This window comes from Leptidea sinapis, chromosome 29, assembly GCF_905404315.1.
Source record: "Leptidea sinapis chromosome 29, ilLepSina1.1, whole genome shotgun sequence".
NCBI lineage: Eukaryota > Metazoa > Arthropoda > Insecta > Lepidoptera > Pieridae > Leptidea > Leptidea sinapis.
This window is the reverse complement of record NC_066293.1, coordinates 9575629-9600320: the sequence shown is the minus strand read 5'-3', so window position 1 is coordinate 9600320 and position 24692 is coordinate 9575629. Positions and strand designations below refer to the sequence as shown.

Genomic DNA, 24692 nt, shown 5'->3' with positions numbered 1-24692 from the left:
AAGTGTGTTCTGTGTTATGTGATCGGTGTTAACGAATTAACCAGTGCTTACGCTACATGGTAATGATCACTGCAAAGATTGAACTAAGTCTTATATTCTTAAAGTCTTTATAAACCTTTTTTAAGTTTTAAAAACATTAAAGTTTCAAAGATTAAAGTTTAATACTAATAAAACAATAGAAGGATGTGCCTATGACTTAGCTAGTGTGTCTATGGTTTTTTTTTTTTTTTGCTATTGAATCTACGTTTCATCTGCAGGCAAGAGTCATTATGCATAAACAGTCTTTAATTTTTTTTATAAACCAGGTTTATTTACATTTTATAGTTGTGTTTGTTTTGATTTTTCATGAATATCTACTAAATTTATGTACTACACACAATTATAGTTAACAACTGTCTTTTGTTAGCATTGTTATGTGTCATATGTATTTATACGTGAGAGATAACATGTAAAGAAGTTTTGTATTTAAATTACGGTAATACTACTTGTAAGATTAATTTAACCTCAAAATGTCTGATGATGAAGGTGTTGTTGTGAAAAAGCCGAAAACAATCCACTATGGATCTCTGGAGGAGCAGGAAAAGGCCCGGCTGGCAGCTCTTGCGGCTGCTGCCAAGGAAGGAGCCGAAGATTCGGAATTTAAGGAACTGGGCGATATTCAAATATCAAATGGTAAAAATATGAAAATTACTGTAATTCTTTCCTTTTCTATGACTATTTCTTTGCAACGTATTGTGTATTTTACTGACTGGTGAATGAAAGTTATCAAAAAATTGCCATAACTAAAAGTTCTGCTAAAAAATATCTGTATTTCAGATGGAAAAGAGAAGTTCATTTGTATTATTTTGTGGGTGTAGGTGAAATCATAGGCACTTAAAGGCAGTTCGGACCTTTTAAGTCTCGAGTGGGGTTTTCACTAAGTACACTCAGATGACTACTCAGACACTTCTATTATAGTGTCAAAATGTGATCCAAGTCTACTCCATACTTGGGCGAGAAAACGCTTCTCCCCATGTCAAAGTCCCTGTACAAACTGATGTAGCTTAATGATATGTGTTGGGAGGCTCCTTTGAACCGGATGCCGGCTAAATTATGGGAGCCACAATGGCACCTATTTCTGCCGTTAAGCAGTAATGTGTAAGCATTACTGTGTTTCGGTCTAAAGGGAGCCGTAGCTAGTGACATTTCTGGGCAAATGAGACTGGACATCTTATGTCTTAAGGTGACAAGTGCAGTTGTAGTGCCACTCAGAATTTTTGAATTTTTCAATAAATAATCTTGAGCGGCACTGCATTGTAATGGATAGGGGGTATCAATTACCATCAGCTGAACATCCTGCTCGTCTCATCCCTAAATTTCTATAATGTATGTGAATATATAATAAATATATTTTTATTTCTTACTTATACTACTGTGTCTACAGAATACATGGAGCTTGAAGAGGAAATGTCTAGGGATAAGAAAGCACTTCTAGAGGAATTTGAACGAAGAAGAAAAGCGAGACAACTGAATGTATCTACAGATGATGATGAGGTATGTCAAACCTACCACATATCAATTTGACACTCTTTTTTTGTGATTGTTCACTTTGTTTGTTTTGCATGCTTAGTCATAGAAACCTAAAGTAATATGATTTTATGTTAAATCTTATGAGAATAAATGTCTTTAAACCGAAAATATTGTTTGCTGGGTCTGCTAGTAAATTAATAGAATTGTGTTGGTTGTTTAAAATACCAGTTTGTGAGGGTTCAAGGCAATTAATGGATAAGTAGACACTACGAAATTCGAATTTTGTATCATCAAGGTTTTCAACCAGTTTGGCAATCAATTATACAAATGGGGTAGTTTAGTCGGCAACTTGTTATGTAGACACAATAAAGTAAACAGTATTTCGATATTATGATACATCTTAGAGCCCTAACTGTTCTACAGTTGCGTAATTCACTTTGTTTACTAATATAACATATATTAGTTTACTAATAAATAATCATTATATGGATTGAGTTGCATAAATAACAAGAATTAACTAGCTTGGGGCTGCGAAGTCCTTAAATGTCGACTACATATCGGAAGTCGCAGTGTTGGTAGGCCCCACATGATGGACCGATGATCTTGTCAAGATCACCGGAATAGGTTGGATGAGGGCAGCGCAGAACCGAGGTCTTTGTCCAGCATTGGGGGTCTTCCGGCTGATGACGATGATGAAACTAGCTCATACGAAATGATTTATGAAAGAAGCTAATAAAGCTAAACACTAGTCGATTTGACATTGGGGTGCTTAGATCATTAATACAGACAGCTGTGAAAACGTCGAAATAAATTGAAGTCGACAGTTAACAGACACCACACACGCATATTTTATCTATTTATATTCTACACAAGTGCTGCCCTGGCAAACTTTAAATCCAGTGCTACATTGACGTCACACCTGAGCTATTGACACTGAGATACGGTCGTTGGCTGTATCTTACCTAATTTTAATCATTACACCGACAATTTAAACCTCAACTCTGTCTTTTAAAATAATTTCCAATTTCTAGGTCCGCCGAAGCTTAAGACAGCTAGCTGAACCAGTCTGTCTGTTTGGAGAAGGTCCTGCCGAAAGGAGAGTCAGACTGAGGGATTTGCTGAGCTAGTGAGTTTACAACACCATAGACTCAGTATATGCTAGCATTTAGACGAGCTAGCAGCCCGATAATGCATGACCACTTTTGATTTGTTAATGTGTGCATTAGGTAGTTGTTTAATACTCAAAGTAATATGAAGCTAAAAGTGTGGCTGACTGCTAATGACTTGTCAATCAAAATCGGTTTTAGTAACAACACATTCGCTTACATTTTCTATCTTGCTTTATCTCCATTAGAGATGTTCTTCGCTTTGTTTGTCTATACTTTACTATATTGTAAGTCTATAGTATATTTTTTTTTTATGAAACTTGGGGAAGAGACGAGCAGGACGTTCAGCAGATGGCAATTAATGCGCCCTGCCCATTACAATGCAGTGCCCTAAAGGGTTCTTGAACAACCCAAAAATTCTTAGTGACACTACAATAGGGTTTTTGAAAAAAATTTTTTTTTGTGATAAATGGAAAGATTATATATTAGTTTTATAACAAAACTATTTTTTTTTTTTCGCAATAATTCAAAAGTTATTTCAAAATAAAAAAAATTTTTTGAATCCAGTACCGAAGACACGCCGACAACTCCCGAACAAACCCGAGCGCGTGTGACGTCATAATGTTAGTTTTCACTCATTGCAGTTGATAGAAAAATAATAAATACAGTGTTTTGATCTATTTAATTTTGTTGTCATTATTAAATATTTAAATTTATATTAAAAATGTCGAACCTCAAAAGTTATCGTTCTTGTTTTGTACCATTATGTAAGAATACTACAAAGGCAACTCCTGATAAAATGTTTTTAAATGTTCCCCAAGATGACAAACGTCGAAATAAATGGTTTCAAGCAGTGCACCGTGATAATCCCCAAACAAAATCGAATTTTTTTTGACTTTTCATTAATAGTTAAAGTAACTGAATAAGCTTTACTCCGAACTCGGTGTTCTGGACATACCCGTCCTTTCACAATACAAATATTATTTTTACGACTTAGTTGAACATAACCTATAGCTTTGTCGCCGTAACTCTCACGCGATGCTCTGCAATTTATGAAATAAATAATTATATTTAATGTAATGGAGAATAAATAATTAAATATTTTCATTTATTATATTATTTTTTAACAAACTTACCTTGATGCCTTGGCACCTCGAACTTCAGCAGAATTAAAACGAGCGTCATTTTTAAAAAAATCGGTGATCATAAATATATCAACATCAGGAATATTATGCCTTAATAAATCCTTTATCACACATAGCTAATCGAAACCAACTAACAACTCGTATTTTAGCAATAATTTTTTAATATTATTGTCTAGACACGTGTAATAGCCGTAAATGCTGTACTGTTATTAAATAGCTATAACATTATGACGTCACAACTATGGTGACCAATCATGGCGCGTTTATAGTCACGTGATTTTTATTTAAATTTCATCAATTTTTAATTGTTTATAATTAATTGAAAAAATTTTTTTTTTAAGTTTTTTGCATTAAATATCAATATTATTAATAATAAAGTTTTAAAATACATAAAAAAAATCAATAATTTTTTTTTTTCAAAAACCCTACTGCGCTTGACAGCTCAAGACATAAGTTGTCAAGTCTCATTTGCCCAGTGGTTTCACTAGCTACGGCTCCCTTCACCGTTGTGGTACCCATAATACGACACCCTTGGGCCTGGGTCTTCCCTGTTCTTTTTATGCCCCAAAGGAAGCACAGGGCATTTATTTTTATATTTTCCAGAGTTTAGTTTAAAGTAAGTAGTTGATAAGTAGGTACACATCATTCAATGTTTTTAAAGCGGAATTACTTGCTAACAAACTGTTAAAAATTTGCAAGATTAATAATATTATGTAAAAAACAGGAGCATTAGGGACTACGCGCACTTATTCAGCTTTTGTCCATAGAAAATAACAATTTTGTATGGAGACGTGTACGCGTCGATTCAGCTTTCCGCGTCAATTCTGCTTTCGCGGCAAACCAGCATGAGGATAAATGTGTTTTTATTATGCGAATGCTATAGAGAGCGTTCGGCGCTGTTCCGCCGCGTACAGCACTGTTCGCCGTCGAATGCGGCAGAACAGCTCTTTACAGGGATGGTACCCGACTCCTTGTCGACAAGTTGCAACCTGTATTGTTCCTGCATTGATTTGACTCTTTTATTTTATTATTCTCATTCTTACGACGCCGTACGCGGCTGATAGAAGCAGAGCTGTATAAGTGTGACCAAAATCGTTCAGCGAAACGCGAATGGAGCTGAATAAGTGCGCGTAGTCCCTTAAACTACCTAAAATAATATGCTCCTACTTTTTATTTTCTCAGTCTTGGCGAGGATGCTATCAACAAGAAACTGGAGGAGGAAGAGGCACGCATAGAGCGCGATAGAGGACGAGAGGGCACCTGGTACCACGAGGGTCCGCCGTCACTGAGGGATGCCAGACTGTGGCTGGCGAAGTACTCCCTCCCGAGGGCTAAGAAAAGGTGAGATCTTTAAAGAACAGTAGAAAGTCTGATTAATAGAAAACCTTGAATCAAAAAAAATGTTTCGTTCCGTTCTTTAAAAGCTGAAAATGTTCAATTACTCAAAATCTACACTCTCTAAGAATCTGTAAAATTCCGCAAATAATTTATTACTCGTCGCAGCTATCAGTAATATACTAATTACTACCAACGGTACCAATCACAACAATAGCGATAGTAAATAACATACAAATAGTTATACCACTTATCAGAATGGCTCAACAAATCCAGTGTCTATATTTAAACAAGTAAGGATTTGTCTCGAATAATGTATGAACAACTAACCACCACAATTTTTAAATTAGTGTGTACCTGAAAATATATCTGTACAAAAATAATAGATAATATCACTAACCAATATATATATATATTATTTTAAGATTCATTAGATAAGTGCAGTTTTCTAGGAAAGTTCCTTCCACGTACAACGTGTTCCAACTTGTGCGGTATTTCCGGGACGTTACGACATGTTTTGCACGAAAATATGGGCGGCGGTGATTACCTAACATCAGGTGATACGCTCGTTTACCCTCCTTTTCCATAAAAAAGAAGGCGTGTAGATACGCGTCAATTGTCAGTGTTAATACGCGTCAATTCAAGTCGCGCCATTGTAAATACGCGTCAATTGTCAAATCTTGCCAAAGTAAATACGCGTCAATTGTCAAGTCTTGCCAGTGTAAATACGCGTCAATTCAAGTCTTGCCATTGTAAATACTCGTCAAGTGTCAAGTCTTGCCAGTTTAAATGCGCGTCAATTGCCAAGTCTTGCCAGTGTAAATGCGCGTCAATTGTCAAGTTTTGCCCGTGTAAATACGCGTTAATTGTCAAGTCTTGCCAGTGTAAATACGCGTCAATTGTTGAGTTTTGCCAGTGTAAATACGCGTCAATTGTAATGCGTTCTAGTGTAAATACGCGTCAATTGTCAAGTCTTGCCTATAGTTTTAATTTATTTCACGAATCTAACATTGAGCCCTCTCAACGCTGTTACAGACTAATAGAAGCCCGCGAAGACTTGAAACAGCCTGGCAGTATTCGAGCGGCGGCGAAACAGGAAGCGCAGAGGAAGGCCTCCGCCATGTCGATATACTGCAGTCAGGTGAGGTTTTAGTCAGAATTTTTTTTTTAAACTAGGGACATGTGCCTCCCATTCAGCTAATCGCCTGTGTTGGGAGTCACCTCTCTTTTACCTTTATTTATATATAAGTACTTAAAAGTTAACAGACAAAAAGTCACACATAATTCAGAGAAGGGGGTAGTAAGATATGGTCGGGAGTGTTCTGAAGTTAGTTCAGAAGGGAAGGGAAAGGAAATTTAATATACATATCACTTAAAACTGTAATAGAAAAATCTAAATTTGCTTCGAAGAAACTGGGCGTCATAAATAGAGCACGGCAATACTACAATCCGGCCTACATTCTAGCGCTCTACAAAGCGCAGTCCGGCCACACATGGAATATTGCTGTCATCTCTTGTCTAACGCACCCCAATACCAGTTTGATCCATTTGAACGCATGCAACGCAGAGCAGCTCGAATTGTCGGGGACCCAGTGCTCTGTACGTAGAGACGTCGCTTCGTTGTGCGTCTTCTACCGCATTTATCACGGGGAGTGTTCCGAAGAGCTGTTTTACCTGATTCCTGCCGCCTAATTCCACCTTCGCACGACACGCCATAAAAAAGGATATCGTCCCCACCATCTGGATGTGTGGCGGTCCTCCACCGTGCGCTTTTCAAGGGGCTTTCTTCCACGTACTACAAGGCTGTGGAATGAGCATCCTTTTGCGGTGTTTTCGGGACGATATGACATGGGTGCCTTCAAAAAAAGCACGAAAAACCTTCCTTAAAGGCCGGCAACGAATAGACGCACACATCGAAAACACATTGGTACGTGGCGGATGAGGATCGATCTGGGGGCTCCGATATTTAAGACACAATTTGACAGTATTGTTTTATATAATTTGTAGTTTTTTTTATGAAAATAAGGGACGAGACAGCTGGACGTTCTTCTGATGGTAATTGTTACGCCTGGCCCATTACAATGCAGTGCCGCTCAGGATTCTTGAAAAATCCAATAGTTCTGAGCGGCACTACAACTGTGCTCGTCACCTTGCGACATAAGATGTTAAGTCTCAATTGCTCAGTAATTTCACTAGCTAGCTAAACAGTGATGTTTACACATTACTGCTACCCATAAACTAGCCGGCATCCTGTGCAAATGAGCCTCCCACTGGAATTTGTTTCGGTTTTTTTCCAATTCCAGGACTTTAATTAGGTACCTAATTGTTTTTTTCAGATAGGCGACACACGTCCTATAAGCTATTGCAGATTTAGCAGTGATAGCCAGATGCTTATAACCTCCAGTTGGTAAGGCTTTTTTTATTTTTCAGATTCCTTTACACATAATATAATGACGTAATTGAGTAGGTAAATAGAAGGTTATCAAATGAAATTAGTACAACATGTTACTTTTATTTGCTGTGTTTAGGTTCAGCCGAGTTAGTTGCATAAAACTCGCAAAATAAACAAAATATTTTTCCTATTATCGTGCGCAAAATTCGATTTTGCGCATGCATTTGCGTTCGCAAAGTACCACTTTCCTACTCGTTGACAAGAGCGTGCTGGAACGCAACTGAGCGAACGGGATGTAGCTGAGAGAGCGGGAATGTTTGGGATGGGGGCTTCGCCCCAACGCCAACGTTCTATACGTTCCAATTATTTAAAATAATTGTAGTGGTCGAACTTTGCGCAACTTAATAGGAAAAATTGTACATATATGATACTCGTGCGCACGTAAGTCATCCCGACGACCTATTTTGCGCACTCGTATCGTAATGTACTATTCAATGTTGGTATGGCTATTATAAGATGTTAGGTTTGCTAATTACGTTATAGCTTAAACCAGAAGGACCCTTTAGTTACTAAATAAATTGACCGACTTGGTATTATATGGATCTCACAACTTTTTACGTTAGAACAACTAAGTTGCGGGACTTGGTTTTTTACAAGTTATGTTTTTGATGGCATCTCATTTTTTCTACACTACATACTAAATCTATTCTAAATTTGAAGCTTCTATGTCTGAAAGAAGTACCTTATAATTTTAATGATTCGTCAGTCACTCAGTCAGTGTAGTAACAAAATTAAGAAATTTTGTCTTGATATAATTTTTACTATATTACTTATACTACTGGTTCAAATGGACTGAAATTTGAAATATACCGTGTTTATTAAATTCAGGCGTCCAATTTTATCCACGACGGGGGATAGGGGGTTGAAAATGGCATGATTGCTTCGATAAAAGGATGGTACGGCAGTGCCACTTGTTTTTGCTCGACTTGGCGGGGGCATAACCGTACTCCCACATATAAACTATGTATAAATTAGATAACATTAAATTTAAAAACATGAAATAGAGTACTCCATGACAGGATCCTCCAGCCATTACAAGTAGCTTATTTACTAGCGTAACATATTTAATAGCTTTAATAAATGTATACACTTTTATAATATAGTCCCAGTCCATCAGGTATTATCTATAAATAAATTTAAATGTTTTATTAAAAACTGGCTCTGTCGTAAATCCTACTACTCCACAGCTGAATATCTAACGGTCTGGGACTAGATTATGATTATTCAATACAAAATTGTATGTTAGATTAAAAAGAGCGCAAAAAAAATGCTGGGAGAGTTTCTTGCGCCACTTCTTCTCTCTCAGAGCGCCACGTGCGCCAAAGAATTGTAAAGGAATCAATTTTGAGAAAATAAATGCCTTTTATGCCAAGACATGGTATCCTTTGGCCATATTGTAGGAAGGGATAGGCCCGCGAGTTTGAGGGCTAACTTAAGTTTTCCATCTTGCAGGTCAGGTTTGATTAAGGTATGGTCGGTGCCGGACTGTGTACTGCTTCAGACCCTAAAGGGACACACTTGCAACGTCAGTGCTGCGGTGTTTCACCCCCGCGCGGCACTCCCCGGACACTTCAGTGATAGAGTGAGTTCCCTTTCTGTATATTTACTCTTTGGAACAGAGGTATCGATATGTTTTTTTTGTGACAATAAGGGTCGAGACGAGCAGGAATTTCAGCTGATGGTTATTGATACGCCCTGCCCATTACAATGCAGCGTGGCATGCGTAGCATGCGGCAGCATAGGATTCTTGAAAAAACCCAAAAATTCTGAGCGCGTTTATGTTAAGTCTACTTTGGCCAGTAATTTCACTAGCTACGGCGCCCTTCAGACCGAAATACAATAATGCTTACGCAGTACTGCTTCACGGCAGAAATAGGCGCCGTTGTGGTACCCATAATCTAACCGGGATCCTGTGCAAAGGAGCCTCCCACTGGTAAATCTTTAATTAGTGTATTCTGGTCTGCGACCGTACTTTTTAAGTAAAATAAAAAAAAAAAAAAATTACAAATACACACAATATAGTTAATGTTTAAATGGATTTTCAGATGGAAAAGATGAAATCGAAAGAAGCAGACGAAATTGAAAAAATGGATTGCATAGAAGACGGTGACAAAAGTTGTGCCATGGCATCCTGTTCCTATGATGGGACTGTGTATCTGTGGAATTTCGTGAGGTAAGCTCATCTACCAGATCGTGATAAAAAATCTCCTTTGACATCACCCACTCACTCGGAAACAATAATGTGAACGAAATATATGAATAACGAATACGTATATACGTAATAATGTGTTCGTGCGAACGAAAGGGCTTACTTAAGGGTAGGAAGGACGAAACGAGTTGCTACTATAAGATGTTAAAAGGCTTCATTTACACATTACATTGTTATAATAAAACGACTTAATCAAAGCGAGCTTATAAAGGCTATATTTCACCAAGACACCACGGTGGCGCAACCAGTATACCAAGAAAATGTAAACAGCTCTATAGAGAGTTTCTCACCTGGCGTCCACCAAATTGGCTGTGCGACCAGCTCGGACGCGTCATAACTCTGCTGTCTGTATGGTGTCCAGTCTGGTAGCTTAATTGCCGCCGAATTCCACATTCACATGACACGCCACAAGTTAGGATATCATCCCCACCATCTGGATGTGTGGCGCTCCTCCACAGTGCGGTTCTCAAGGAACTTTTTTCCAGGTACTAAAAAACTGTGGAACGGGCTTCCTTGTGCGGTGTTTCCGGGACGATGCGATATGGGTACCTTGAAAAAAAAGCGCGGAAACCTTCCTGAAAGGCCGGCAACGCTCCTGTGATTCCTTTGGTGTACTAAGAGATTGTGGGCGGCGATGATCTCTTAACACTACGTGACCCGTAGGTTCGTTTGTACTCCTTTTCCATAAAAAAAAATTAGCTGTGGTATTGTTCAGTGAGGAGCCGCTAGCAACCTTGGAGGGTCACTCGCCGTCGCGTGTCGCCAGGGTTGCCTTCCATCCATCAGGTCGATTCCTGGGCGCAACCGTCTATGACAACTCCTGGAGGCTCTGGGACTTGGAGACTGGTGAGTCTTTTCATGATGGCTTGCATACTTTTAATATAATTCCACAATTACAAGGCTCGGCGCTCTCACCTTTGTTATATGCCGCATACTTGTATGATGTAGGAAAATGCTTTCAATACGCAAAATCCAACTGAATAATCCAATAATCCAACTGACTGCCTTAAACTCCAAACTGACCTAAATAATTTGAACAATTACTATAAGACTAATAAAATAAAAATTAATGTAAGCAAATGCAAGTTTATTACTTTCACCAGAAAGAAAAGCACCATCAACTTCAATTATAATATAGATAGCACGATTATTCAGCAAATTAACCTAATCCATGACCTAGGAGTTTTAATGGATACTAAAATGATATTCAGTGAACACCTGTCAGAAAAAGTCACCAGGTCATACAAAAATTTGGGATTCATCCTGCGCGTCAGTAAACCATTCTCAGACATAAAATGTATTAAAATTCAATATTGTGCTTACGTAAGAAGTACTCTTGAATATTGCAGCAATATATAGAACCCACGATACATAACACATGGCCAACAATGTGAAAACATACAAGCAAAATTTTTAAAACATGTCAACTATCGCGCACGACACAATTAGGTGGACTACCCGGAATCTTGACACTTAAGGACAGGCGCAAGGTTCTGGATCTCTCTTTCCTTCATAACATAGTTCATGGTATGATCGACAGTACAGAGCTAACTGAACTATTCATACAATTACGAGTGCCGTGAGTTCGCACTAGACACACGTCTCTATTCCAAGTCCCGCTGAGTCACACTAATTATTATGAAAATTCGGTAATGTGTCGCACTCTATGCGACTATAATAAACAATTCAATAATACTGAACATTTTAATAACAGTAAAGGTTGCTTTAAAAGGAGCGTTAATAAAAATCTAAAGGAAGGTTAAATTTATAGTATATTTATAGTAATTCACACACACACACACACACACACACACACACACACGCGCGCACGCACGCACGCACGCACGCACTCTCGACAACCCCAATAAGGACAAATATCATGTCTTATTATAAATATTGTAAATCCGTTATTAGATGTAAGTTCTACAAAATAGTATTATTATAACCTAATTTAAGTTCTGTGGATTTTGTGATGTTTTAAATAAAATAAAATAAATGGATATATAATAAATTATATCATCAAATTTCGTCACTCGAACGGTTGGCTTAGTGGCAAGATCGCTCGAACAGAACGCGAGATGCCGCGGGTTCGAGTCCCCCATCGTTCATAAATTTTCTTTACAAATTTTATTGGATTTTAATAGATGATAGATAATTATTATTATTTTGTGATTCTTTTAACGTGTTCAGGTACGGAGGTGTTACATCAGGAGGGTCATGCCAAGCCTGTGTATAGCATCGCCTTCCAGGGAGATGGCTCGCTGGCAGCCACCGGGTATGACCACCTATCAGTTACGTTCATATTCACGAAGCATCCTTACACAAACAATGAATTCAATGTCTTAAGGTTGATGCATCCAATATTCGATAAAAAATCTGATTGACACTACATTTGCGCTCGTCACCTTAGGACATAAGATGTTAAGTCTCATTTGCCCAGTAATTTTACTAGCTACAGTGCCTTTAAGGCCGAAATACAATAATACTATATTATAGCTTCACGGCAGAAATTGGCGCCGTTGTGGTCGGTACCCATAATCTTGCCGGCATCCTGTACTAAGGAGCCTCCCACTCTAGTTAATTAACACATAAACACGTAAAGAGCACAACAGTGTTGATAGGCCCACAAAAGATGGACGGATGATCTGGTGAAAATCGCCGGAATACGTTGGGTGAGGGTGGCACAGGCCCGATCATTGTGGAGATCTTTGGGGGAGGCCAGTGGACGTCTTCCGGCTAAACGATTATTGATGATATGAAAACACTTGACATTGTAATGTTATGTTTAGGGGTATGGACGCTTTCGGTCGTGTGTGGGACTTAAGGACCGGCCGCTGTGTCATGATAATGTCCGGACACTCTGCTGAGATCCTCGCCCTGGACTGGGACCCCAGCGGACATCGCGTCGCCAGCGCTTCCGCAGACCATCAGGTACCACCTTAATACACATCCTGACTTATATTTTTTTATTTCATTTTACTTTATTAACAAACACTAACACCAACCTCCTCTCTCTCCCCCGAAGCAGTGGAAATCCATAATCTCACTTTTCCATGCACTATTGGTGTAAAGTGCGTAATAAGAACAATGTTATTTCATAGGCAGTCCGAAAACTGTAATATTAAATTAATTAAGAGTTATTTTTATCTTGAGCACCAAACACTAAACAGTAGGTGCTTATAATGATCAATTCCACTCCTTGTAATCGTAGTTAATATAGTTGGTACGAATTAATAACTTAATCACAACTATTGAAAAGTAAATTGTATGTTTACATAATATTAAATAAAGAAAACACCTTGAAACTATTAAAAATAAATTAAAAACTGAAGACAAAACAATAACAATAAAATATTAATTAAATAAAAGTAGTTAAAAAAAAACAAAAATTTGGTTGAAACATAAAATGTAATAAATACCTGCCTTATCGACGATAGATGAGAAAATTATATAAAAATGAAAATTGAATAATTGTATCAAATTAATATATCGTCATCGGTCCTCGATAAATCTACAATGTTTGAAAGAAAATTGGCCGTTTGTCAAAATTTTAGTGGGTCAAAATCGCGCCCAAATGAGTCGCGCACAACATACGATCGAACCAGTGGCATCGTGGTAAGAACGAATTTTTGAAGTGAAATCTTCTTTACCGTCCTTGCTATTTGAAAATCGATGAAACGAAATGGCAAGACAGAAAGAAAAGACAGACACATAGATTCATATAATTTAACGTGGGAGAAAATGAGAAGGGAAGCATTATACAATGTGTACCATAGTTGAAGAAGATATTGACTTATGTATGACGCGAGTATACATAAATATGGTAGCGGTGATAGTAATGTCTTTCATAGAGGTTGAAATCATGTGTCATCCTAGCAACATGTGCCAGGACTTCATATGCAGTTTAGAGGTTCGTGCACAATGCAGGTTTCACTTCTGACATGGGTACTTTGTACGCACGCATTTTCTTTTGTTTTTAAATCTCGGCAATATCCTTCAGTCCCGACTATCTGACCTGCAAAGAAATACCAAGTAGAACCTCTAAAAACTGTCTATTGTTATTCAGGTGAAGATTTGGGATCTTCGTCGGCGGACTTCCCTGTACACCATACCGAGTCATACGCACCTAGTTAGTGGTAAGTGTCTATATACAGGGTGTAATCGTTAATTGTGGCCAGGCGATTACTCCGTAACTATTACAGATATCGAAATTACTTTAACTAATCAGTAAAATGATATTAATAACTTTTATCTACACCCATGCTTTAAATCCTCTATTAAAGATTCTAAAGCAGATGTCCTAATAACTATAACATCATTCAAACGAGTGTTGTAATGAAATTCAGTACAACATGACAACACTCGTTTGGATGATGTAATGGTTACTAGGACTGGCTTTTTTAATGTTAGCAGTAAGCTAACTGTTTCAGAATATTCAGTCTTGTATGCAACTGTTAATAATTAGGTATTAAAACACTCATGTGATACTATTATCACATTATTACCCACACTCGTGTTTTAATACCCCTTATAACACAGCAGTTGCATAAATAACTATTTAAAAATCAAACGAGAAGTATCCAAAGTTTTGATATTAAATACTCCCATACATTTAGTATGAGATTAGTTGAATCATTGTATCACACAAAAAGGACGGTACTTCGAAAACAAAATTTTGTACTTACTAAGAAATAAATATTGTTAAACTAAAAGATAATCGGTCGGTGAGCGAGCTCGACTCAAACATTTCCGTTTTTCTTTTTAAAAAAAATTCAGACATTACAATTCCAACCCAACACATATCTTTTTTACCAGTGGGAGGCTTGTTTCCACAGAATGCCGGCTAGATTATGGGTACCACAACGGCGCCTTTTTCTGCCGTGAAGGCAATGTATAAGCATTGCTGTGTTTCGGTCTGTAGGCCGCCGTAGCTAGTGAAATTACTGGACGAATGAGACTTAACATCTTATGTCTCAAGGTGACGAGCGCAATTGTTGTGCCGCTCAGAGTTTTTGGGTTTTTCAAGAATCCTAAGTGGCACTGAATTGTAATGAGGAGGGCGTATTAATTACCCTGTCCTTGTCTCTTATTTTAAAAATTCGTATTTCAGACGTGCGCTACCAACAGAGTCGAGGCAATTTCCTACTGACTGCTTCTTACGACAAGTCTGCCAAGCTTTGGTCAAATCCAGCCTGGCATCCGTTGAGGACTCTTTCGGGACATGACAATAAGGTAACTAAATTAATTTAATTAACTAAAGCCCATAATGGGCCATTCATAAATGACTACACGGCCACATTATCTTTGGATTAAGGGGAGCGGAGGGGGCCCCCTTTCATCCCCTCGCGCTCGATCTGTTGCGTCAGTACGGTTTGCAGTATCATCACTATTAGGTACATTTCGTGATATTTTCGTGCTATCGCTGCTTTGTTTTTGAAGTTTTCATTGATACATGTTGACTTTTGTTGTTAATAGTTCTGCAGTTTTTGTTGTTCTGTGTCGCTATAATAGTTCTGTCAAATACATAAATACTTTTTGTACCTCTAACCTAGATTCTTTAATTGACAACACAACACCTTTACATCAATATATACTAGTGACAAAATAAATCGTAGTTTATTTATTATTAATAATATCCTAAAGATGCTTGTTTTGCACACCGTAACAAAGCAACGATGTGACGTCATCGACGCTAGGTCCAGAGATAAAAGAACCGGGTAGTACCTATGTCATACTTTATGATGCTAGGTAGGGGTTATGGAAATGTGATATTGTGTGAACAGAGGGCCTACCATCAACTTTTAATAAGCGATGCGAATCCAATGCAGTTTAGTTTAGGTACCTAAACTGAATCACTGAAGTTCCTTTTACTGAATGGCGTTTGGATCGCCTGTGAAGAATGAACGAAATAAAATTGCGTTTCGAAACCTAAAATGATATGATTTTAGCGGTTTTTTTTGCGTAGAAAATACTAAAAATACACTTTAAAATTGCGCAATTGCGTCAAATTATAAGCCATTATGCCCTTTTTTATACATATTAAATAATAGTGATATCGTTTTGAATGGGGCTTCATCACCAAATGCAGAAATCATCCGGTCAACACACTGTTTTTGTGGCAAACCACTTCGAAAGTCATAATAAATCATCGCTCTAGAATTTTCTCGAGTCAATTCCATTTTCTCAACGACTAAACAAGTTTGAAAAGACCGTGTGACTAGACCGAGAATCTTTTTAAAATAAATAAATGGTATTCGATTTTGAAAACCAAGGAGTTTTCAATTAAAAAGATTTTAATATGACAGGAACAGTAGAAATATTCCATTCCCGATACTTCTAGTGCAGCCCTCGAACATGTTAAAATCAAAAATACTCGAGCTGCCTTACAAATAAACTTGGTATAAAGTTATTCCTGATAATAAACCACGAATATGCAAAACTTTTCTTTCCGGCCTGAAGCTCATTATTATCTAGAGACAATATCTCTACAGTTAAAAGCAATTTTTTTTTCTTTTTTACAGGTTATGAGCGCAGATATATCTATGGATAACAAATACATCGCAACATGCTCCTACGATAGAACATTCAAGTTATGGGCTCCGGACTTAGCATAGAGAATAAACTAATAAATTTATCTGTGTTTTATTTTACAAAAAAAATTAAAATAGTGACAATTCAAAAGTGCTTAGTTTGAGTCCAATTGATAAAAATTTATTTGACATTGACTTGTCACGCATACTAATGTAATAAACCTGGCCGTTTTCATGGGTTGCCTAGCTAGACTCCATGTAGACGTAAAGTATAAATTATCTAAGTAAATAAACATCCATGACTCGGAAACAAACATCTATAATATTCATCATATAAATAACTTTTTGCACCTTTACTTATTACCAGTGAGAGGCTCCTTTGCCGGCTAGATTATGGGTACCACAACGGTGCCTATTTCTGCCGTGAAGCAGTTATGTGTAAACATGTGTACTGTGTTTCAGTCTGAAGGGCGCCGTAGCTAGTGAAATTGGTATTGTTGGGAATAGGTGACGAGCGCAACAATTGCGCTCGTTCAGCTCCGAATGTTCCGCTCAGAATTTTTGGGCTTTGCAAGAATCCTGAGCGGCACTGCATTGTAATGGGCAGGGCGTATAAATTACCATCATCTAAACGTCCTCCTCGTCTCGTCCCGTATTTTCATAAAAAAAACCCTACCGGGATTTGAACTCGAATTCGATTCCAAGTTATCAAACATTATCTCGCATAAGACAAAAGGACAGTTATCATACAAAAATGGCGCTTATGCAACATTATTGAGATGACCGTATTCGCCATTATATTACTATATTTTACCTTATTTAAATTAATATCATTGTATATTTTAGATTAATAAACTGACATTTTTATGTTCGAGCTCTATATAAAAAATAAACATTGTAACACGGAAAATCTTGTTCTTTTGTATCTAGTATGCTTACCTACAGCACATGAGTAATTTAAACGGTACAGAGACATAGCTAGATATAACCACGCGAAATGGTTGCATGCGTGAGTGTCCACTGGCCGCTTGTTGCGCACGTACAGTTGACAATATCAGGGTTAGTGCTAGTTACGACACACGTGTTGTTTTATTAATAGCAAGCTTGAATATTTTAACAATAAAGTGATATTATATTATTAATATGGTTATTCACTGTACAGTATGCATGAATAATACGAGAAAAAGTACAAATGTAGTTATCATATTTTAACTCATTGCCACACTTTTATATCAATATTCTATCTACAGATAGAGATAAATTACTACCTTCTACTGTCAGTAATTAGCTGTCAATAATCTGAAGCTGTCCCAATATACCCGATAAGCCATTATTATCGCCTTATATTGGAACGCGTGAATTGCAAGTTCCATACAAACTTCTATCGCTGGTAAGCTATACGTCGCCCCATTGACAGACAGCGTGTACGGATAAAGTGAGTTACCATCGATAAGTTTTTTGGGACAGAAAAGTCAACGATAGTTGATTTTTATCTCAATTAAGAGATAGACTGAATATTGGGAACGGCCGTAAGTAACGTTTATAACTCTTCTCGGTATCCGATTGAGCTAAAATTTTGTACACCTGCATTACTTCGGTGGCAATGCAATATATTGATATTATACATAATCTGAAGCTGCCTCCAGGATTATCTCATCAATAGGGAACTCTTCAACGTTTAGTAACACGGTCACGAAATTTTGTGTGTGAGTTTAGTTTTGATATCTAATCACGTTTTTACTACGAACTGCTGCCGGAATTATGATGGTCACCTTACGAGGGAACTCCTTTAATTAGTTAGTAGCAAGGACGCTTAACATTGTATGTAAATTAATTTCTTAAAAATCATTAATAATTACATTAGTTAAATCAATTCGGTACGTATTTCGCCTCTACACGGGGCATCTTCAGGAGCTGTTGAATCGCTAAAGGCTGGAACGAGATTTCTATTAGTTTTATGAATTTCTTTTGCCAATCATGATCTTCATCACGAACTGCAGCTGCAGATAGGACTGTCACCTCACGAGGGAACATGAAATTTTACATATTTGTTTTAGCTTAAGTGAGAAAGCATTTTTAATGAAGAGTTATAATATATAAATATTTAACTTTCAAATACCTAAACTAGATGGTAAGATATAACTTATTAATTAACTTTAAATTAACTTATTATTAATATGTTTATAATGTTAACAATGCGGACACCTTTAACTGTATCTTTTATATGAATCTTGTATCTGGGGTTATTTCATATCGATGAATTTCTCTCAACTTTTTGTAACAATAATTATTCACAACAATTTTGCGCGCTCTTAATAAGCTTTGTCCCTGTACCGCTTATTTACTCAAATCCTTCCAGGCGTGACGCTACAGCTGTTGTTGCATTCCCCACGCGTATAAAATTAGCCAATGAACGATGGCCTCTACTCGATACGTCATCGGAGAAAACACGAGTCGCGACACGCCATTCGTGTTAACACTCAATACCACGCATCAGTTTGTATAACATAATATACATCATTAACACATTATACCGCTTAATCATTATCTTTAACATGTCGCTCGAGCTAATCAAAGCAGTTAAAGGCTATCCAATTTTATACGACATAAGTTTAATTCAGTATAGAGATTTAGACCAAAAAAACAGTGTTTGGGAAGAGATTGCACAACAACTTAATGAATCAGGTAAGTAAAGTACTTACTTAATAATGAGTATTGTCTTAGGTGCATTATAATATGTATATTTACTAATAAAATCCAATAATGTGTGTATAATGCAATATATATAAGTATAATATACTTATATGGTACGTACTTTTAAATAAACACAGTTCACTATTGTATAAATCAATACTTAGATACTGATTGATATTAAAACTTGTTTTTGTTTTGTATTTAGAGCATTGGTAACAAGACTATCAGCTCAAACCAGAATACCTACAATAAAAGAAGAATATTTAAATAATTTTTCATTATACTAATATATTTCATAACATAACATATTTCATTGTACTCGATTACAAGAAAAACACCGTAAATTTATTATGGGCAAAATCTTTTTTTGTAGGTTTGACCTCCATTTTATCACCTATAAATAAAACTTGTTTCAACATTTTAATAAATTATTATAATTATTTTAGAGTAAACAATACACTTCATAAAATAATGGTTGTCAGCTATCACTGTCAATTGTCAAAATATGTCATCAAATATTGACAGGCGAGGCAAATAATCAACGCCGGCAATAGTGATAAAACTGTAATAGTTTATATTGTCTTTGGATACACAAATGTGATTGGATAATATATTCATCGAGTTTTCTCATTAGTTTTATAATCAATGCCTCATCTGGGATGGTTTCTGTATTACATAACAAACAATTGTTATCTTCAAAGAGCGCAGAACATAATATAATTATAATATCATATCCACTCGCAGACATAGTAGGTACCTACTGGTGCCGACCTTCACTCTGTAATATGGTGATTTATGAATATCACTACCTATAATATTCATTATAGCTATTATATTTTTTTACATATATCATCCTTTATTTCCTCTAGCAATGTGTTACAATAATGTTTTAAGTACATTAATGGCTGATCTTGACGAGATCAGATAATGGAGGGGTCTTAAATTGGTGGTGCTTTCCTCCCCACTAGCATTTATTTACAGTCCTCACTCAAAGTTAAAATTTCTTTGCCTTCTCTCCTTAGCTTGCGAATGGTATACATAAAAATATGCATTTTGGAATGGTTAGGGAATAATTTCGCACGAATTGCTCTATTTATCAGTATAAAAGTATGTACTAGCTTTTATGTAATTAAATACAATATTCATTTATTGCGCTATCGTACACAAAAATTACAATTTATATTACATAAAAAATTTAACATTTCAGAACTACATATTACAATTATTATTTTACATTAAAACATTTATTCAAATGTTGTGAGCCTTCTCAAGATTAGACTTCAATCAATTCGACACGTGTTTCACCTCTACATGAGGCATCCTCAGGAGATGTTGACTTGCCAAAGTCTGGCACGAGAGTCAATTTCTTGGCACGAAACATTGACCTAATGAATAAATTGTAAAAATATTTCACGGTTGAGATTTCATCGACCTCGCGGTGTTTCAGCTTAGCAATCACAATAATGCAACCACTAGTTAAATGACCCTATGATCATTAAGTTGAAATAGCCGAACTATAATTAGAAGTATAAATCTTTCATCCATAATTTCAACGACTGTCTTACGAATTTTCAATCAGGCCACGTGTCCTGACGGGAGCTAAACATTTTATACCCATCCCAAGAAAAATGCTCAACGCCGCTAAAGAAGTTTTCACTTCAAAAATCTTAAAATATTTTATATTCATTTCAATGATACTTGATACGTCTGATGTAACGATATCAAACGAAGCCGCGGGTAAAAGCTAGTCATTTGAAATTTAATTCACGGTACGAAAAATTACGCTGCAACTTTCGTTTCAGTTGAGGTGTTGCGGTCTAAATGGGGAAAGTTACGGAACTGTTACACCAATGCACTAAGGAGACGTGTAACTAAACCCATGGACGCTCCATGGCGGTTCGAAAAAGAAATGAGTTTTTTACTGCCGCACGTCAAACTTAGATTTAAAGAAGCACAAAATGAAACAACAACTAAAGTTAGCGTAGTGAAGGACGAATCTTCATACATCATTAGTGACTCTGATGTAAAAATTGAGAGAACCTCGTCTGCAGCGTCCAGTATATCAGGAGGTTCGACTTGTTCGAGAACACACTTGTCAGATAAACAAAACAAAAATGACGATCTACTAACAGACATATGTAAAGTAAGAACCAGTTCAAATGCAATGGAATACAAAAGGGCTAGAGAAATGGATGAAAACGATCTTTTCTTTTTGTCAATGAGCAAACGTATCAAACAACTTTCATATTCTGATCAAGCAGATATAAAATTTCAATTACACAGACTCATTTATGATGCCGATAAAAAAATGCTTGCTAGCTATGATAATAATTAATAACAAATGTAAAATTACTTTACAATTGAGAGTTTATATTTTAAATAACTTAATTCTTATGCAAATAAATTACATAATTACATGTTTTAATTAAATATCGTTGTTTTATTTAAACCAATTACGCTTCTATGCTCAAACAGTATGTGGTTAGTAATCCGACAACAATGATGTGACATTCACGGTGACACTTCTAAGGCTTAGAAGTATCACCGTGTGTGTACCTTAGAATCTAAGCATTATCTTCGTTCAAATATGTAGTATGTTAGAGGTGGCTTAAAAACTGCAAGAGAAATATAGGAATACTAATGAACGCGTGGCTTCATATTATTATGTGTTTAGAATGGCTGTCACTCGACCACGACAACATGTAGGCGCGCAAAAATGCTTTCGTGATATTAAGACAAAAAAATTCATAGTAACAGTAAGGTTTCACAGGGAGTGTTTTATCCAATGACGTTCTATGATTATCATTCTTCCTAATCTTCATTCATAATTCATCGTTCCTAATCCCGATCCTGGTATAAATATTGTTGCAGCAAAGGTAATGAACATCTCCTTGGTCTCAATATATGTGCCTCATCTCCAGTCAACTATGATTGCAGATATTCTCCTTTTGTTATCTTCTATTCCCCCTCCTATTATTATAATGGGAGACTTTAATGCTAAAAAAGTGGCGGCCAAGGCTGCCCATTTATTTAGAAAAAAGAAGGTTGGATAAATTTTTGCCAGAATTTAAAACCTAGCACTCCATCCCCAAATGTCTGGAAACAAATTAAAAAATTTGGAGGCTCATTTTGTGATCAAATGTATTATTTGAATGAAGATTCTTCTGTATGGCTTGATTCCTTTTCAGATAGGATGTCCCCCCCTTCAGTCCAAAATCGACTATTTTCCACCCCCCCCCCCCCATCCCTCTTGCCTCAACTCACAGTTTAGAGTCTCCCTTCTCATTCTCTGAACTTCTTCTTGCTCTGGATGGCCTAGTTGACTCTGCCCCTGGGGCAGATGGAATTCCCTATTCTTTCATTAAAAATTCATCAACTTCATCCAAGGAATATTATCTTGGCCTAATCAATAACCTTTTTGATTTTGGCTCCATCCCTCCACCTTGGAAAAAACAGGTAATCATTCCATTACTTACACCAGGTCAGAATCCATCTGAAGCCACCAGCTATAGGCCAATTGCCCTCTCTTCTGCTCTTGCAAAAGTTTCTGAAATCATGATTAAACACAGACTTGAGTGGTTTGTTGAAAACAATAATCTCCTTTCCAACTCCCAGTATGGTCTCAGAAAGGGCAAGAGTTCCCTAGATAGCCTAGGTATCCTTACAACTGACATTAGAATAGCACTCCTCAGAAAAAAACATCTTGTGGGAGTTTTCCTTGACATAGAATCGGCATATGATAGTTATATCTGCATTGATACGTTTCACTTCCTCTACTCAGGAGTAAACTCAACCAGCTGAGTATCCCCGTGATGTTAGATCGTTTCATATGTAACATGTTAATGGAGAGAACCATCACTATTAAAGGTCAATGCTCTTACCTCCCTCCTAAGTCAGTTTGGAAAGGTATACCTCAAGGCTCAGTCCTTAGTCCCCTTCTATATAATCTGTATACCCACAACCTCAATAGTACCGTAACACCTTTCTGTCAGATATTGCAATATGCAGATGACATTGTCCTGTATTCTTCTGTCAAGTCTATACAAGATTCATCTAATCTTGCTGAATATTTAATGCAGCATGGACTATCTCTATCAACATCTAAAAGCAAAGTAGTTTTATTCACAAATAAAAGAATTCTTCCTCCTATTAAAATTAAAATCTATAATGTTGAACTACCAGTTGTTCATAATGTTAAGTTTCTAGGTATTTGGTTAGGTCACAAATTATCAGGTATTGTCTGGTGTCTGGTGGGGAGCTCCCCCTTAACTCAAAAACTATTATACAATACCATAATTTGCACACATTTAGATTATGGCACAATTTTTTTATCCCCGGAAACAAAGCAGGTCTGAATAAATTCGACAGAATTCAGGCTAAATGTTTACGCATAGTATTGGGAGCTATGAAATCCAGTCCTATTAATACAATGCAAGTAGATTGTGTGGATCTTCCCTTCCCACTACGTAGACAATTCCTTGCCAATAAATTTTTCTTTAAACTAGCTGGCTGCTGAGCTCATCCCTTACTCCAAAAATTAGAACAGTTAGCTTTATACAATGATGATAATATTGTACCTGAAGACAAAAGACCTTGTGTTATAAATAGTTACCTTTTATTTTCTCAGCTCTCTAACCCTCTCTTTCAATATTCTATTGCCTTTATTTTCAATACCTTTCAATGCTCTTACTTTCCAACCCACAGTAATTTTAGACTTATTATTGATAAGTTTTCTATAGAAGCAAATAAAACTTTTTCTCGTATAATGGACTCAGATTTTCGACATTGGTATAAAATCTACATGAATGCTTCAAAAACAGACATGAGTCCGGTTGGTGCTGCAGTATGGATTCCCTCAACAAGAATTATACTGAGTTATAGCTGCCCACCTACCACTTCTGTGTTTACAGGGGAATCAATCGCCATACTCGAAGCTATTCTAATTCTAGTGCTAGTCTCACAACATGAACAATTCTATTATCCTTTCAGACTCTAAAAATCTGTTTAAGTCCAAAAGTCAGTTTCCCATTATTCTCAAAATAAGAGAAACTTTGAAAGAGTGCTATGAACTCAAAATTAACATAGTTTTAACTTGGATTCCAGGTCACATGGGCATCTCTGGTAATGAAAATGCAGATGCCTGTGCTAGATCAACTGCTCATTCAGGTTCCTTTCAGTATTCTGAAATATTCACTCATGACTTGTGCTCTACTCTGAAACCCAAGATGTATGAGAGTTGGTCAAACATTTGGCAAGTTTCTTAAACTGCAAAAGGAAAATTTTATGGAGAACTCCAACCAGAAATTCCTCAAAAGCCTTGGTTCTCAAAATGTAGGATACATAGTAAAACAATAATCTCGACTATATGCCGCTTACGTTTAAACCACGCCTGCACTCCAGTTTTTCTAGCTAAACTTAGAATAAGAGATTTTAGAGTGTGAGCGTTTGGCGATTAAATAAAACAACTGCTTGACTGTGCGGAATATGTGGAAGATATATGATTTATTAAAAAGTTACATGATATATATACAAAATCCTTAAAACTAGTTACCCAATTACAATCGTTACTTAAAAAAATATTTACAAGTTCAGAAAATACAAACCAATACTAAAGCTTACAGTTTAACCAATAGTAAAACGTTTCATTCAATAAGATTTGCGAATAATATTATATGTTTTATGTCGCTCTAAAACTAATGCTATCGCAGTTTG

General features: G+C 36.6%; 1 protein-coding gene across 1 annotated transcript; it reads left to right on the top strand.

Annotated features, from left to right (window-relative positions):
* Positions 1-293: 293 nt before the first annotated feature.
* Positions 294-16390, top strand: LOC126973317 (U4/U6 small nuclear ribonucleoprotein Prp4). Its single transcript, XM_050820534.1, has 14 exons — positions 294-672; positions 1424-1533; positions 2541-2635; positions 4943-5101; positions 6131-6236; positions 7432-7502; positions 9000-9129; positions 9593-9720; positions 10472-10602; positions 11947-12031; positions 12546-12687; positions 13823-13892; positions 14867-14988; positions 16278-16390. The coding sequence occupies exons 1-14, from the start codon at positions 510-512 to the stop codon at positions 16368-16370; spliced, it is 1605 nt and encodes a 534-aa protein (XP_050676491.1). The 5' UTR covers positions 294-509; the 3' UTR covers positions 16371-16390.
* The last annotated feature ends 8302 nt before the right edge of the window (positions 16391-24692 follow it).